This window comes from Grammomys surdaster, unplaced genomic scaffold, assembly GCF_004785775.1.
Source record: "Grammomys surdaster isolate TR1022 unplaced genomic scaffold, NIH_TR_1.0 126121, whole genome shotgun sequence".
NCBI lineage: Eukaryota > Metazoa > Chordata > Mammalia > Rodentia > Muridae > Grammomys > Grammomys surdaster.
This window is the reverse complement of record NW_021620929.1, coordinates 218,345-235,281: the sequence shown is the minus strand read 5'-3', so window position 1 is coordinate 235,281 and position 16,937 is coordinate 218,345. Positions and strand designations below refer to the sequence as shown.

At 52.7% G+C, this 16,937-nt stretch overlaps 2 protein-coding genes across 2 annotated transcripts; both read right to left on the bottom strand.

The window, feature by feature from the left end:
- Positions 1-2,973: 2,973 nt before the first annotated feature.
- On the bottom strand, positions 2,974-5,820 carry Mrpl28 (mitochondrial ribosomal protein L28). Its single transcript, XM_028756509.1, has 5 exons — positions 5,483-5,820; positions 4,587-4,739; positions 4,009-4,143; positions 3,839-3,925; positions 2,974-3,318 (listed from the first exon to the last, which is right to left on the bottom strand). The coding sequence occupies exons 1-5, from the start codon at positions 5,765-5,767 to the stop codon at positions 3,208-3,210; spliced, it is 771 nt and encodes a 256-aa protein (XP_028612342.1). The 5' UTR covers positions 5,768-5,820; the 3' UTR covers positions 2,974-3,207.
- Positions 5,821-6,086: 266 nt separating this feature from the next.
- Tmem8a (transmembrane protein 8A) lies at positions 6,087-16,221 on the bottom strand. The gene is made up of 13 exons (XM_028756482.1): positions 15,976-16,221; positions 12,718-12,892; positions 12,427-12,634; positions 12,109-12,236; positions 11,641-11,909; positions 11,219-11,538; positions 10,732-10,822; positions 10,528-10,651; positions 10,150-10,286; positions 9,175-9,353; positions 8,952-9,098; positions 7,712-7,828; positions 6,087-7,397 (listed from the first exon to the last, which is right to left on the bottom strand). The coding sequence occupies exons 1-13, from the start codon at positions 16,091-16,093 to the stop codon at positions 7,101-7,103; spliced, it is 2,310 nt and encodes a 769-aa protein (XP_028612315.1). The 5' UTR covers positions 16,094-16,221; the 3' UTR covers positions 6,087-7,100.
- Between the last annotated feature and the right edge of the window lie 716 nt (positions 16,222-16,937).

Here is a 16,937-nt window from a genome sequence, read left to right as displayed (position 1 = left end):
TTTGCAGGAAGGGTTCAAGCTGTCAGGAGACTTTGGTGGTAGCACAGACCAAGGCAGGAGGTAGACTGCCATGCGCAGGCCGGGGTGAAATGAGGCCCCCAGTGGCTCCCTGGGCTCCCAGAGAGCTGACATGGCACAGAACAAGGTCAAAGGTGCTTCAGCAACTCCCCAGGGACCATCCACACTCCCCTACCACCCTAAAGACCACTGTAGGAATCAACATATATGTGAATCTCTCAAACAAGTCAGGTGTGGAGCTGTGGGCTGGGCTCACAGACCACCCCACGCATCTCCCCTTTGAATAGCGATGGTTCTTTCTGGCCTTGGTCTCATTTTTAATTGGAATGATGGCGTTGCAGCTTCTCGGGCCTACAATGCCCACCCTCAGCGAACAGAAATAGAAGCAGTGAGGAATCACAGCTGCAATGACAGTCTCCAATCGACCCTCATCACCACAACCAGGCGCAGTATTTTTGACATTAAGGCTGACCTCAGACTGTTGTCATAAAAACACAGTGAAAAGTATTTCTGGCTTTTGACGGTTGGTCTTAGTACATAACCCAGTGCAGGCCCTGAAAAACAGTCCATGGACAGGTTGGTTCCTGGGGCACACAAAGAACCAGAGAGTGGCCAAGGCAGCTGGAGTGGAGGCTGAGGACTCATGACAGGTTCCCAGAGCTGGCATCTCAGCCCCTAGTCCGTGTGTGCTATGGATTACTAACATAGGCTGGCCTTGGCATGCATGAGCATGCATGTATGTGCATACATGCATGACCAGGGACACTCCATGTTACATCAGTTCCACTCTGTAAGCTGGGAGTATAGTAAGCTCTCACTACACTCCAGAGGGCAGGACAGGGTGCAGATGGTTTGGGACCTACTTCTGACCTGAGTCATTTTACTGGGGGAAGAGATAAGCTAATCATTTACTATGGAGCATCAGTTTTCTGACCCAAAGATGTCGGTGAAGCTGGGCATGGCTCACAGCTATAATCCCAGAACTCAAAAGGGTTGAGGCATTAAGTATACTTCACGTTCCAGGCCGCCTTGGGCTAAAGTGAAATCCTGTCTCAAAAAATATTGTATTTATGAGGATGTCATGAAACAAATACTACATCCCACTGGAATGGGGCTAGTCTGGGATTCAATGCTAGGAACACAGAGCTCTACAGGGTCTTCTATTAGGAAAATGAAACTGCCTTAGAGCTCAGCAGAGGTGACTAGCAGTGACTAGCAGTGACTAGCAGTGACCTGTTCTGGCCACACTCTGCACCTGTTATTGCAGATAGAGGCCAGAGCTTATAAGATCTTAAGTGTAACCCTTACCTGACTATATCCCTCAAGGTAGCCACTATCTCTTGGGGTCCCAAGAAACTGACACAAGATAACAAGATATCTTATAGGACCTAGCTAGAACTGGGAGTAGGATAGTGGGGTGTGTGTGTGTGTGTGTGTGTATGTGTATGTGTGTGTGTGTTTGTGTTGCATCTATAGCTCCAGCACATGGGAAAGACAAAAACATGAAGATCTGGAGTTCAAGGCTGGACTACATAATGGAGATCTCTAAAAAAGAATAAGCAACAACAATAATAACAAAAACTCTACACAAATCCTACTTGACCTTGGCAGAAAAAACAAAAACAAAAACAGATAATCAGACAGGAGCTAACTGAACCAAGTCAGACAGTGGGGACACTGTATTCCACATCCCAACAAGGACCTAGCCTTAGCTGGAGGATATTGGTTTAAATTTAGGATTCAAATTTAAAGCCAGTGATGTGGGAACCTTACTAATGATTTAAACAGTTAGGGTGAACCTTTTGGGTTCGCCAACACAAGAGCTGGCCGGGTAGTGTTTGCTTTAGGTAAAAAACAAAAAACAAAACTTTAAATTACACTCAGCAAGATGGCTGGGCCAGTAGACACTTGCCATCAAGCCTGACAGCCTGACTTTGATTCTTGGAATCCACATGGTAGAAGAAAAGAATCAACTCCCACAACTGGTCCAACCTCCACATGCGCCACAGCACATGGAAGCACACATACATACACACTAAAGAAATGTGACTGAAATTTTTAACCTAATAATTACACACAGAGCAAGAGTATTATGTGATATGCAGGGACACAGAGGCTAGAGCAGACAGACTAAGACCTGGGGTACACCCGTTGGGATCTGACCCCGAGGCAAGCCCTAATCCTTATGGATGTCTCTGTAGGCCCCCTACCACTAGAAGAAGGGCTGCATGCCAGCTTTGGATTTAGCATCATGAACACCGCCAAGCACAGGTACCCCATTGTCTCCTCTCAGGGATCCCACAGTCAGTGACCAGGCCCAAGTCAAGCAGGTACCTAATGTTCCCTTTTACATCAGCTAGATGTGGGGCTCTGGGAGCACAGCTCCCTCTACCACCTCATCTTCTTCCACACATAGTTAGGGAGACCCTCGTCCTTCCCAAAAAAAGGAATGGATTTCAGTACTAATGCTTCTGAGCCCTGACCTCTCAGAGCAAAAGAGGCCCCAAAGTCACTAACTGGCCTGCCTTCCTACCTCAAGCCATAGCTTCAGTCACAAGTAATGGGCAGTTAAGGATGGGGTTGCTGAAGTCATGGCCTTTGAAGTCCATTGTGTCTCACTTTCTGCATCATTGCAGGGGAGATACTGACAGAAGCTCTGGCCCAGAAAGCTTCCCCCTCTCAGCTCTTCAGGGCAGACTGTGAAGACCCTTCCCAGGCCTGACCCACGCCCCACGCTCCCTTCTTGTGCCCTGGAAAACATTGCAGAGCATACACTGGATCAATTCCAACTCACTATGTCCTTGATGCCTCACACATGAGGGATATAAATGCCAAAGAGGACCTCAGCATCCACAGCTCAGAAGGGCCAGCAGTTACAGCTGGACAGTGCAGGCAGTCCACCTGTGTTTCTGGGACAGAGGAGTGACCAGGACAAGAAGACACAGGACTCCAGACTTCCAAGCAAACCAACACACTTTACTGTGGCTCAGACTGCCTCGGACTTTTACTCATTCCAAGAACGATAGTGCTGTAAGGACCTGACCAGCTTGGACAGGCACCTGCTCCGCTCCAGACCTCCAGGAGTCCTGGCACAGCAGGCTTCTCTGAAAAGTCTACTACAGAGCTGTGAGCTCAGCACACGGCAAGCAGGATTCGCCCACTGCCCACAGGGGAGGCTGACCCCAGTGGTCAGGCGTGGTCACCGGCTCTCTTCTGCACCACTGCGGGCCTGGACAGAACCTGCTCCTGAAGCTGCTGGACCAGCTCCTCTACGTAGACCTTGAACAGGGGTACTGGGTCCTGAAGGGGAGAGGTCATGGTAAGGCTCAATGTAGCCCAGATGGAGCTCTAAGGAGGGTAGTAGCCAGCTGCTTCTGGCTAAACATGGTGAGGAGTTGGGATATAGAAGGACTGGGGTAGGCATAATCACATAATACTGCTTGCCATCCTGGAGGGCAGTCTGACCACCAGAACACGACTGCTTTCTCTTGGACACCAAAACTCACACGCCTACCCCTGTCTTCCCTGTAACTGGTGACCACCAGAGACTCTTGACTATTCTGGGAAACAGACACAAATGGAACATCCTAGGGGATGCTGAGTAATTAAGAAAACACCTAGTGCCAAAGATCCCCAAACATTCAGGGAAAGGGGGTTAGGACTTCAGGAGACGGAACTTGCCATGCTTCTTCAAAGTGACAGGAACCAAATGTATGGCAGCATTTCAGTGTGGTAGTCCCTAAATGCTAGTTTTCCACTCCCCCACCCCCACCCCACTCCACCTCAGTGGCCTGAAACCAGCTGGTACACAGGTGCTCACCTTTTCCTCCAGAAGCCTCTGTTTCTCCAGGGCCTCCTCCAGGGTCAGGCCAACCCACTCTGCCTCTGCCTCAGGGATGACAAAGCTCTGAACAAGCAGGAGAGGACTGCGTGAGGTGCAGGGACCAGGCCAGGAGCCTCAGGCAGCAAGCAGGATAGGGAAACTCTCACCCTGTACTTGTCATAGATGGCTGCTCTCCGCTCGGGGTCATCAGGGTGTAGCTGGGGGTCCTGGCGAGCAAGCCGCAGCAGCATCCCTCGCTTCAGGTCCATGCCAAACTTGGAGCACAGGTCCTCCTTAGGGGTCTGGCAGAAGGTTCACATAGGGAGAACAGCAGGAGCTACAGCAGGCTCCCACCCCACCCCATCAGCTGACCCCAGCTAGATTCTGGGTTCTTCAGCTGCTGGCAGCCCTAAGCTAGATCACAGCAGAACAGGCATTGAGATCAGTGCCAGCATCCAAGCCTACATGGATCAGGCCCAAGGCAATCCCAAGAAAAGGGTAAAAGGTGGCTACAATCATTGGTCAAATCATCAGCTCACAGGGAGTGACTACAGCGAGGCAGAAAGCTTCAGGGGGCTGCACCAATGGGGACTAAATCCCACTGTGTATTGCTAGGCTTGTAATGTCTACCCTGGGTACACCACACTCCCTTTCCACACCCATGAAGTACAAGCTGCACTTCCCTTGAATCTGACAAGACCTTGTAGAATCTGACAAGAATCTGACAAGACGAACCCCTGCTTGCCTTGAGAATATAGAAGTCGAATCCGTAGGCCTCATCAATGAGATCCAGGGTCCTCATGGTCACAGTCACGGTGAACTTCTTGTCCAGGATTTCACTGTAAAGCTCCCGCCTGAACAGCTGAGGTTTCCATATCTTCTTTACCCTCTTGGAGAGCTAAGTGTAGAAGAGAAACTTGCTATTTCTCTACAGACCAAGTGGGCCCCAAAGCACCCTTCTGAAAGCTGGGTGAAGTGAGCCATTCCCCCTCCCTTCCTCAGGCTCCTCAGGACCACTGATGCTAGTCAGGGTTCCCGGGCTGGTTCTGGATACCCACTCACCCACCTGGTTCTCTCAAGCTAGCCCTAAAGCTACTGGTGTAAGTTCCAGGCTCTTACACAGCTGAAACCCAGTGAAAGGCACCCTGGAAGGCCTGAAACATACACTCTCCTCCCACAAGCCTTGGCTAAGAGCAGAGCATCACCGGAAGAGATAGATTCCAGGCTCTGCCCTTGGAAGCTGTCCTTGTAAGCATCTCGGCCTCTCTAATTCCTACGTAGAAGGAGCAAAGGCATCCTGTCACAGAATTAGGGAAATGAGCATAGAAACTAGCAGGTGACAACCAGATTTCACTTCTCCCACCTCTTCAGCATAAGCCTCGAATCTATCCTTCGTTTCTTTTCTCCATCGTTGCCCCACTCCACCCTTACTTTTGACGGCTACCTAATCCAGGACACCTCTCCCCGCACTTCAGGACAGCACTAGACTTTGCTATTGGAGTTTTCCAAATCCTCGTCACTTCACGTGTTAGCATGCTCCGTAAACAAAACGCTTGTGTTAGTCAGGCTGACGGTCCGTAGCACCCAGAGCAGAGCCTGCTCAGCAGAGCATGCAGAACCGCAGAGGTGGTCCACACCCACCTTGTCATTGTTGGTGTATCTGTAGCCCAAAATCAAGCCCTCTCCACCCCACAGTCCCTGCTGGGACTCTGGAGGGTAGTGAATTGGAATGGGTACGTCCTCAACGCGCTCGCGCTGCCCGTTTTTGGGGTTGATCTTGAACTTGACCCCGTGCGGTTTGTAGTGTACCGGCGTCGGCGTCCGTTCTTCTAGTGAGCGCAAGAAGTGGGCGGGCAAGCGCGCATAAATACCTTGTCGCAGCCGCAGCTTCTGCCACAGGTGCACGGGATACTTGTGCAGCGGCATCGCCCTACCCTCTACTTCTGGGAGAGCGCGCCAGCGTCTGCCGGAACCGGAAGAGTGTCACCGAACGTGCGCCTTTGCTCACTGCCGATTGGTAGTAACCGCCATCCATCTAAACTAACGCCTTCCCTCCCTCCGCCTCCTTTAGGGACCATAAGAAATTATCTACTGAGAATGCAATGGTTCAAGGCACCGTCTGCCAAGTGCAGCCCAGGAGTTCCCCAGCATCTTTGGCAGGCCTGTTGGGAAAGGCTAAACCCTGAGCTCAGCCTCCCTTTCCCTCCGGGGACGCAAGGAAAAAAAAAAAAAAACAGGACACTCATTTGGTTTGAAAAATCATTGTAGAATATTAAATTCACCAATTACATAAAAATAAGCCTTCATATCTTAGAACAGTAACATTTTACCACCTCCCACCCCAACAGTATATACATGTTTCCCCTTTCAGGGGCTAAAATGTGCTTTGGTGGCCAAATAAAGGATGTCAGTAGCTTGAGAAGGAGCCCAGAAGCCTACACCTGTAATCCCAGTGCTCAGAGCAGATGGGCCTCACAGTGGGAACCACAGGGACAGGGCACACTGCACTGCCAGCTCGGTGATCCCAGGAGACCAGAAAGATTGGGCCAGGGCTCCAGAACCCACTCCTCAAACCTCAGTTGGTCCATCAAAAGTCAGTCTCATCCAAGTGCCTAGGGCCAGCACAAGAGAATGCTCACCAGACTGGGCCTAGAACCCTTAGGTGAGGAGGGAACACTGGCAGAACATTGTCTGCCTTCTGGAGCTGCACCTCATACAATTGATCAGCCTGCTACCCCAGGCTCCTCCCAGGATCTCCTGCTCCAACAGACAATGAGGGAGGGACAGCACACAGCACCCCAGGTCTTAACCAGCTCTGATGACCTTGGACACTACCATAGCAACTGCAGCAGCAGGGCATCCCCAAGCCAAGGCAGGATGGCATTCAAGAGTACACAATGTCAGGGACAGTGGCCTTGTGCACTCAGCCTTCCTTCCTTGTGGGTCTCACATCACAGCTTCCCAAAGGAAGGAGACACCGGGAATCCTTATCTGTAGCTCCAGCCATAACAGAGTGATCTGCTCACAGGTGGTACCTATGGTCTCCAGGTGGAAACAGCTGTGACCTACAGAGGAACTGGCAGCAGCCATAAAGATTTTTGGGGTGGAAGGGATCTTCTCCTCTGGAGAAAGAAGCCAAGGGTCTCAGGACAATTTTATTCAGACGGTAACCCGGTTGGGGCTAGACAGGCCCCTCTCTCGTTCCTGTCCTAGCTGAAGAGAGGTCATTAGAGTTTCTGGTGTCCATCAAACAGCCTTATCACGTCACTGTGTACAATTCATCCCGATCATTCCTGCAGATCTGGTAGTGACAGGGGAACTTCTGCAAACAGGCCCAGGACCCAGCTTTTCCCTCTCGTGGTGGCAGAAGAAACGCTGCACTACCAGCCAGTAGGATGTGCCAAATGCTATGGGTGTAGTAGTAATTGTCGCTGGTCATCATTGAAGTGTACATGGCGATGCCTACGGAAGCCATGGAGATGCCAGGCAGGAGGTAGAAGACCCAGCGCTGCCACGAAGAAGGGTAGCACTGACGCCGGTGCCCACAGCGGTATATCTAGAGCAGATAGCCACATGAGAGTCAGTCGGTACAAGCCAAATGCAGTTACAATTCCCAGTGGCCCAGAGCCAGGAGTTACAGGGTCTACCAAGATCGAGATCAGGAGAACTGGACTCATATGGACTCATACGGAGTTCTAGTGGTTATCAACCCAAGACCTAAGGCACACAGCCAGACTGGGGCCCTATGGGTAGCTGCTTCTGGCTCTGAACAGATGTGGAGTTTTAGAGCCCTCCCAGCATAACTGGAATTAAGGGCCTGGCTCTCTTCTCCCTGAATCTGAACAGGAGACGATATGGCCTGTTCCTTACCCACATGGAGGCCATGATCACAAAAGCAAAGACGCAAGGTCCCATCAAGTTCCAGATGCCCCTGCGATCCATCTGCAAGGACATGGCGATGACAAGTGTGCCGAGGACAAGCAGTACCTAGGAGAGACACAGTGGTTTGTGGGAGTCTCAGGAGCCTTTGGCTGGAATCACCTGCGACAGCACAAGACACAATGGGTACTAGTGGCCAGGCATGCTGATTACCTGTATTAGTTGCCCTGCGACGGCACAAGACACAATGGGTACTAGTGGCCAGGCATGCTGATTACCCGTATTAGTTGCCCATCATTCTGGCCCCTCTCCTCTGACAGCTCCTCTGAAGTATCATTGGCAGAATCTGTCCCATTCCTGCTTAGCCCCTGGGACGAAGTGCCCTTCCTCTAGTTCCTTTACTGTGTCCAAAGGACCTTTTGAGGACTAGGTGGTGATGCCCACTCCTCCTGGGCAGTCTTGTACACACTTGCATCATCCTGCATACCAAGCCTTCAAGGATCTCTAATCAGGATGGTCTTAGATGCAACCTGGGAGGGGACCCCGTGCCTAAGTTTCCATCTGCCCACAGCCTGAAAGTTCACGCCCTCAACACTCAGCCCACTGGACCCTCATACTTGAGAGCCTTCTCTGTCTACTCTTTGAGATGATAAGAGTGCCCCTGATAGGCCGGGTGGTGGTGGCGCACGCCTGTAATCCAGCACTTGGGAGGCAGAGGCAGGCGGATTTCTGAGTTCGAGGCCAGCCTGATCTACAGAGTGAGTTCCAGGACAGCCCGGGCTATACAGAGAAACCCTGTCTCGAAAAAAAAAAAAAAAAAAAAAAAAAAAAAAAAAAAAAAAAAAAAAAAGAGTGCCCCTGATGGGCAGTACCCAAACCTGTAGACAGAGGACACAGTTCACAAGCACTTAAGACACCTCTACTGTCCAGCTGCTGCATAAAGTCCCCAAGGGCCCTTAGGAACCCAGGAGCATGGCTGAGGCTTCTCAGGGAGGCCTGGCCTGGCCGCTCTTTATGATTAGGGTCCTGGTCCCTCATCTTCTTTTCTGGAGTCCTCTGATGGCTACACATTTCTTTCATAGCTTCCTAAGATTTCCTCCAAGAGTGGCAAGTTCTCATGTGAGATTTGACACCCAGCCTTTTCTATTTTATCCCCCTTTGCCACTTCACATACTATATGGGAGGGACTCTGCTTCCCTGGAGGCCAGGCTTGGCATCAGAGGCCACTCACCTGTTTCAGGATTGTCTTCAGACGAGCCATGCAAAGAATGGTCACCCAGGTGGACGCCCCAGAGCCCAGGAAGTCGCAGTACTGTAGCGTGTCATAGCTGAGGATACACAACACTGCCTCCCCAGGCTGGTCACAGGCGTGGTAGAACTGTGAGGTGAAGCAATGAGCAAGCAGACCTGACCTCCCCACCCAGAGTTCCTGAGAGGGTTAGGGCCAAACCTACCGTGGAGAAGAACATGGTGTAGAAGTAGACAGAGGCCTCAACCAGGAAGGAACGGTGCAGGGATATAGCAATGGGGGCCAGGAACATGAGGTTGCTGAGTGTCAGCAGAAGCGCTGCTGCCCTCTGCTGGGCTACAGTCTGGGCTGTGCTGTTGTCAGTGCAGCTCCACCCACGCCAACCTGAGGGGGCACAAGATACCAGGTGTGAACTCCTCAACTTTAGGGACCCTTTCTCACCCAGAGGGAGGCTGTAGAGACAAGCCCAAAGGACTCCATGGGTACAGGAGGAGGAAATCAGCACTGAGAGAACCTGGTACATGCAAGGGTGGGCAGGCGTGGGCACGTGGGGACAAAAGTGGAAGATACATGTAGATACGGGGGGGTGGAGGGGGGTTGCACAAGTATTTGCATCCACAGCAGGCGTGATCAGCTATGGAGAAGAAGGGATAAGCATTGTTGGTACAGGGAAACAGGTTTGGACAGGTGCGTGTAAACATAGGCAAGCATGGCCAAGTATGTCCTGCTATGAGCAGACATGAACATGGAGAAAGCTGTGTGAACAGGTATGTGTAGGTAGGGGCAGGTATGATGAGAGTTGGTAGGGGCAGATGTAGAGATATGTGGACATGTGGGATCCAGTGTGGTGCGTATGGACATACGGAAAAAAGTGTGAATATGTAGAAACTGTCATGAAAAAGTGTGAATCAATATGTCAATATGTAGTGACAAAAAAGTGTGAGCAGCAGAACACAGCACAGACGGGTGTGAGCAAGGGAAGCAGCTGTAGGCGCTGGGTGAGCAAGTATGGGCGGTCAAGGGCAGGCAGGATACAAGCAATGCCACCGTCAGGAGGCAATACCTTCCCTGCAAATCAGTGTCTCTTATGGCTAGACTGGGGGTCAGGAGGAACCATGGACCCATGAGGAGGAAAGGGAGGGGGTGTTATCCCTGCTTTGCTCTGCAAGCTCATTCTCACCTGCCTTGCAGCTGCAGCCTGCATACAGATAGCCGTATCTACGGAGCAGGAGACACTGGCCATAGGGCCCACAGTCATTCAAACAGGGCACCAGATACAAGATGGTCTCCACTCGAACCACAGCCTGTTCACAGTCCCTACAAAGAAGTAGCCTGAGAAGGCTGGTTGTAGCGCTCTTGCTGGTGGCTCTACCACTAGGACTCCCAAGCCCTAGAGCCAAGCCCTCCAGGCTCGGAAAGCTGAGATTCCCATTCCCCTGCTTGTGCTGATGTGGGGTGGGGGCAGGTGGAAAAGGAAAACCCCTCCTAACTCATAGATACTTCCCACTCTTCGCTGCTACCAGCCCATGTCATGTTGCCCAGGCCCAGATTCACATACTCAGGACTCTCAGGGCACACAAGCTGCAAGGAGAGGTACCAGTTGTCTGTCTCCGGATAGGGGATGATGAGGTTGGCCATGTGAGATGAGGCATTCAGAAACATGGGATAGCCCTGGAAGAAGGCTGCATGGGGTGGGAGGGCCTGTCAGAGGTGGCTAGAGGGGCCAGTCAGTCTCTCCGCCAAAACTGCCTGCCCAGCATACCTGTGGTGCAGTTGAGTGACGTGTTGAAGCTGAGGAAAGGCGAGGCAGCATTCACACAAGCTGCTACCAAGGTGCCATTTGTGACCTCTGTCTGGAAGGGGAAGGAGAGAAGGTTAGCCATTGTCACCCCTCAAAAGGCATCTAAGGAGCAGCTTGCCTCCCCACCCTGTTTTCAGCTTGGTCATGCTGTGTACTTTTTTGAGGGAGGGGAGCCTCCTGCTAGTCCAAAGTTCATCATGGTCCAAATTCTCTTCAGCTGAATTCTCTTCAGCTGTCTCCTGTTCTGGCCATTTCCCTGCCCATTTGCACAGATATAATTATAACTTCTGACAGGGACAGGGCTTCAGCTGGGGGAAAAGTCTTTTGTCCTCAGAGGAATCCCCTTCTGGCCTATGCTATTGGTATCATGCCATGGCGTGAAAGGCCCCTTCGCCCCAGTCTCAGAGCTAGCAGCTGTAGACAGCTTCAGTGGGCTTCCAGAGGATACCTTGTTAGCCCTCAGGATGATGATGAAGGAGCCTCCACTGTCCATGCCTGTATCAAGACGGAGCTGCATTACAGAAGGCATGCTTGAATGCACCAGTACGAAGGCCCCATTCAGGGGCTGGAAGTGTACAGACACCACATCTGTGTCTTCCCTCAGGACTGGATAGTTCAGAAGACAGAAGGGGCCAGCGTCTGCCCTGCTACTCCTGCCCAGGTCCCAGTGGTCAGCGCTTTGGGACAGCTGGATTGCAGTGGCATCATAAGTCTGGTTTGGGTTCTTTTGTATAAGGTGATGGAAGGTCACACTCCATGGCCTACACACTGTCAAAAAGACAAGGGGCTCAGCCAGAAGAAAGCCCAGAGTTTTGGGGGAGGTGCACAGAGCCAGCCCACGCCTCCCTCCTTCCCTCCCACGGAGCACACCTGTAAAGGCAGCTTTAGCAGTGAAGCCCACTGTCATGTGAGGTTCAGCCAGGCTCTCAATTGTCACTTGTAACCACCGGCCCCAGGGTGGCGAGGACAGTAGCAAATAGCAGGATGGCGTGAGGCCGGTGCAAGTCAGCACCCTCTGGAAGTTTCTAGGCAGGGTGGTGGCACCTGCTGTGAGACGTACTGGGCAGCCGGGGTTCACACCGGATGCACAGCCCTGCAGTTCCAACCGAAGCTCCTGGGTGTATTCAGGGACAAAGATCCTGTGGCAAGGTGGTGACTCAGACTCTAGCTCACATAGTGAACTTACTTCTTCTAACATGCTTAGGGGAGGTTTCTGACCTCTCTTCCCAGAGTGGCTCTAAGTTTTCTTGCCTGCAAGATGAGATGGTGGTACCACCCACCCTAAACCAAAAGGTTACAGCTACAGGACAGACTTGCCCTCCCCTGATCTCCACTCACTTGAGGTAGCTGGGGTTGGAGAGCAGCGTCTGTGGGAGGGGAACATCAGGCTCCAGGATGGAGACTTCGACTACCCTCATTACCAGCATCTCAGGCTGGAAGATGTAGGCACAGGTTGGAACAAAGCCCTGGGAGAGAACAAGGCAGGAGGTGACAGTGGTTAGAGAATGGAGGACGTAGGCCAAAGGAGAAGAAGGGGAATGGAGTTGAATCTAGAGTCCGGTAGCTGAGAGTAAGATCTGCCCAGACATGGACAAGAGGCTGGGTCCTCCGTGCATCAAGGGTTTCGGCCTCCATCCCGGGAGGTCAGCCCCTCACCTTCACCTGGATCTTCTGGGATGAGGGAGGGAGGTGAGCAACCAGGAACCAGTCCCCAGGGGCCGGGTGGGAGATGTTGACTGAAGTGTTGCCCAGCAGCATGGTGCTCAGTGATGTCCTGATGTGGAAGGAGGCATGGCTCAGGGTGTTGTCCGGGAAGCTGGTGCCCAGCGGGTTGATGACAGGAGGGGCACCATAGCGGAAATGCCTGCAAGAGATCATGTCAAGCAGGGGTCAGAGTCAGGGTCTCCACCAGGTATAGGTGTTAGGGGCAGAATATTGGATACCTACACTGTGATCTCTACGTCGGCGCATGAGGGACCTCCCAGGGACACATGCAGCAGCCAGTGAAGAAGCACAGTGTCTGGGGGCACGCGGAAGTGGAAGAGTCGGGTGCTGCCATACCAGCTGTAGAAGGACAGCTTCTGTGGGGCCTGTGAGAAGTGCTCAGATACCAGTCCAGCCTCTACAGGAAAAAGGAACCGATTAGGTGGGTGGGGCAGATAGGAAGCCAGCTGCCAACAGAGTACTTTTCCAACAAGTCTTAGACCCACCCTGAACTTTGTCATTCAGATTTTGACCTTAGCCAAAGTAGAAAATACCTTCTGGCACCTGCAAGCTGCCTGCAATGATGAGAAGTTTCTCCTAAAAATGAGCAGTTAATCCTCAGCCTCCTCTCTCTAGATGGCCTGGGATTCTGCCTTCTCACACTACAGCAATTTGTAAACAATGAAGCCCTATCCTCCACCCCCTTCAGATGGACCCCCCCCCAGGGGGGTCTTTCTGTGAGCTAGTCATTTGCATCCTTGCACTATATCCTGGTACATCCAGGCCAAGAGATGGAGACTGAAAGCCAGCAGGAGACAGTCTGGAGGAGACCCCGCCCCTGCTAACCTTGACTACAGGATACTCCCACCTTCACTCCTCTGAACCTCCCAGAGACACATGGGCAGACTTAGGTCCAGAAGGTCGCCATCTCTCCAACTTTTTTTTTTTTTTTTTTTTTTGGTTTTTCGAGACAGGGTTTCCCTGTGTAGCCTGGACTGTCCTGAAACTCACTCTGTAGACCAGGCTGGCCTCAAACTCAGAAATCCACCTGCCTCTGCCTCCCAAGTGCTGGGATTAAAAGTGTGCGCCACCACTGCCCTCCAACTTCTTAAAACTTAGGACACAGCCATATCCCTACCCAATAAAAGACCATAATGAGGGACTACAGTCCAGAAGTCTGGACAGCTGTAAGAACCAAGGGACAGGTGGCCTCTGTTCCAAATGAGTGAGACTTCCAACTGCCCTCAGGGCACACAGTCATGCAGGGTGGTACAGAGACAAAAGAGGCAGATAAACTCCCTAAAGTCCCCAGACTAGGGCATCATGTGGCCTCAGGCCCTGCATCACTTTACAGACTCCTACCCCAAACACAGTGCCAGCTCAGGCCTTGTGCCTATATGATCTTGGGTGTCCCTTACCTCTCTAAATCCCTGTATCCCTATGAGTAGGCTAAAGCAGACTGCTTGTCCCTTTGAGGTTAATGAGTAATAAAGTGCTTTAAGAGAAACACAGTACTATTTGGCACCCTTCCCACTCAGGAAGCCTCCCTTTGCCCCACTGTGAAAGTGGTGCCTGGTTCCCCCAGGAGAGAGGAGAGGGAGTCAGGTGAGCAGCTGGCTTTCTTGCCAGACACGTGACTTCTCCAAACAGAGGCACCTGGAGAAAAGGTAAGCAGCCTGCTGGAGGGACGCTAAGGGAGCGGCAGAGGAGCCTGGCATGGGGGCAGGGCTGAGTGAAGGAAGCTCCCTCAGTGAATTCCAAGCTCTCTGGTATCTGCAGGTCCCATTCACCAGGTTGAGGACTGACTGCCAGGAGCTGCTACCTGGTAATATGATAATGAGCAGAAAAAAGCTGTGAGGCAGAATACTGCTCTCCCAGCTGAGGCAGAACAGGTTCCCCACCCCCTAGGACTGTGGGGTCTTGGATAGGCAGATACCCAAACCTCTGAGGAAGCCCGGTGGGAGAGATCACCCTACAGTGTGCAGCACCCTTAACCTGCTAAGGGAAAAGCCCTTGGGCCCCACAAAGACTTAGTGAAGGGGGGACATTTGGAATAGAGCTGACATCTGTGCTGTTTGGATACTTAGATGAGACCTACTCAGCCTTGCCTTAAGACCAAGTGCCAAACTCTCACGTCTAAATAACCCCTCCAGGTTTCCTTGATGAAACACACACTTACTTTGTTGTAGGACCTGGACAACTGGCATGCTAGGGTGAGCCCCCAATCCAAGCAACATTAGAAAGGATGGGGGGGGGCAGCTGAGCAAGCCCCTGCCTGCCCTGGACACCTCCCCCATTGGCATAAGGTTGAGTGGGAAAAGAAAGTCCTGAACTTTCCCTGGGAACTTAAGCGAAGGTACTCTGCCCCACACCTTCCAAACCCCAGCAACTGTCAGAGATACTGCCCACCTACTCGTCGAAGCAGCCATGGTCACAGAGCCACCTGTCCCTCACCTAGACATCCATGCTCACTTAGGCTTAATCTCAGGACTGGAGAAAGAGTAGCAAATAGTATGTGGTATGGAGCAATTTATCAGAAGGTCTTTAGGGAACGCTGCCTTTCATTCCAAGCTGTGCCAAGCTGAGAAACCAGAAGGAACAGCCCTCAAAGAAACAAGAGCTCCAAGGAGTAATATTTCAGAAAAAAAAGGGGGGCGGGAGTGTGGAGGGTTGGAAACGGGATGTAGAGTCAGCAGTAGAAACGGTCCAAGGAACACCAGGTAGCACAAAGGTCTTCTGGGGAGTTCCCAGCAACACTGGACAAGGGAAGGTACTCATCTTTCCTATTTCTAAATATCTAGTGGTAGGCAGGACTATCTATCCCTGTCCTGTTTCTAGCAGAACCCAGAGGGTCAAATATCTAACTGCCTCCTTAAACCGTAGTCCAACGCGTTCCCACTTAGGGAGCAGAAATTTAAAACAAAACAAAACAACAACAACCAAAAAAAAAAAAACAGTTGGAAAGCTCCCCTAATAAGGGAGTACCCTTTCGTTACATCCATCTGGTCAGCCAGCTTCTTTAGGACCAGCTGGCAGCACAGTCGGTGAGAAGCAAAATCAGCAATCAAGAGTGACCTTCCTGGGATTGGAATCTGAACATAATGCTGGCTAGACCCCGTAGTCCAGGATCTGCCCAACTTTCTCTAGCTCTACCCTTCTACCGGATGATGGCCCTGGTGTCACCACGGTTCAGCTATTCTTCGGGGATAGGTTCCTCTGCCTCCCAGCTCTTAGGTGCCAGAGTCGCGCCTCTAAAGCACAGGAGAGACGGACGGTAGGGTACGCTCCAAGTGAGCGAACTCGGCGGGCCCGGAACGGAAAAGCGGGAATGGGGGGTTTTCTGGCCCGGATGCCCCGCAGGGGGCGCAACCCAGGATAAGAACCTCGTTTCAACGCCGCGCCAGGTGAGCGCACAGGTGCCCCCCGTGAATCACAATCCGCCCCGCCCGCCCCCTGCCCCTGGCCCGCGCTGCCGATGGCGCTGTAGGCCCGCGGGCTCACCGCTCTCCTCGCTGTTGCGGGCGGTGGCAGGCGGAGGTTGAGCCAGGAGCAGCAGCAGGAGCAGCAGTGACCCGGCCGCTGCCTCCCGCGCTGTGCCCCTGGCCCCAACCCGGCCCATGGCTCGGCGCTCGGCACGTGCTACCCCTCCCGGGTCCCGCGCCGCTCGCCCCCGCCTGGGCAGCCCCCGCCGCCACTGCGGCCGGCGCCGCTGCCTCTGCCCGGAGCTCCCATGGCTCGGATAGACCTGCCGCCAGCGCCCCGGGCACTTCCGCCTCCGAGGCCCCGCCCCACGGGGAGCCGGCCTGTGGTCTAGGTCCCTGAGGATGCTGGACCGCGTCACCTTGGCCAGAGTGGAGGCGAACCGCAGAGGGCCGGGAAGGTCGCATTTGAAGGGGACACGGATTCACTGCCGATCACTCAGCTTGAGGGCGGCAAAGGATGAAGGGTCCTGTCGAACGCTTTGGGGTACCAGACGACAGACATCACGTGGGAGACACGGGGCGAAGTGGGATGTCGGCCAAAGGGGCCACGCAGAACACTAGACCGGATGTGGAGCAGAGAGATCACTCGGGACGTGGGTGAATTCAGGGCAGAGGGGCCAAACGGAACACGAAAGGACACTGGACTGGGGTCACGAGGCTTTGGAATTTGGGGGAAGTGGTCGTAGGAGAGGCACCATGGGACACACCGATAAAATAGTCATGTGGAAGGCACGAGGGCATATCCGTGGGACGTGTTTGGGGACAGGAGACAGAAGAAAAACTCAAGAAATGGGGACCGAACAGAGGGGCGACGCAAAATGAAGCATAGAGTAGATGCGAAATGGAATCTATAGGATGTCCGAGCCTGAGGGCCGCAGTACAGAGCACAGCAATATGTATGCCAGAATTAGCATCCCAGGAAGGTTGCCCTCTGACCTTGCCTTGAAGAACCTGGCCTCCAGCTGCCCTCAAGACCCCCTT

Coding starts and splice junctions, on each gene's coding strand:
- Mrpl28 (XM_028756509.1), bottom strand. CDS start 5,767: ATGCCGCTGCACAAGTATCCCGTGCACCTGTGGCAGAAGCTGCGGCTG. Junction 4,740..5,482: donor GATACACCAACAATGACAAG/GTGGGTGTGGAC, acceptor TTCTACACTTAG/CTCTCCAAGAGGGTAAAGAA. Junction 3,319..3,838: donor AGAGGCTTCTGGAGGAAAAG/GTGAGCACCTGT, acceptor TCTCCCCTTCAG/GACCCAGTACCCCTGTTCAA.
- Tmem8a (XM_028756482.1), bottom strand. CDS start 16,093: ATGGGCCGGGTTGGGGCCAGGGGCACAGCGCGGGAGGCAGCGGCCGGG. Junction 9,354..10,149: donor AGGCTGCAGCTGCAAGGCAG/GTGAGAATGAGC, acceptor GTGCCCCCTCAG/GTTGGCGTGGGTGGAGCTGC. Junction 9,099..9,174: donor ACACCATGTTCTTCTCCACG/GTAGGTTTGGCC, acceptor TTCACCTCACAG/TTCTACCACGCCTGTGACCA.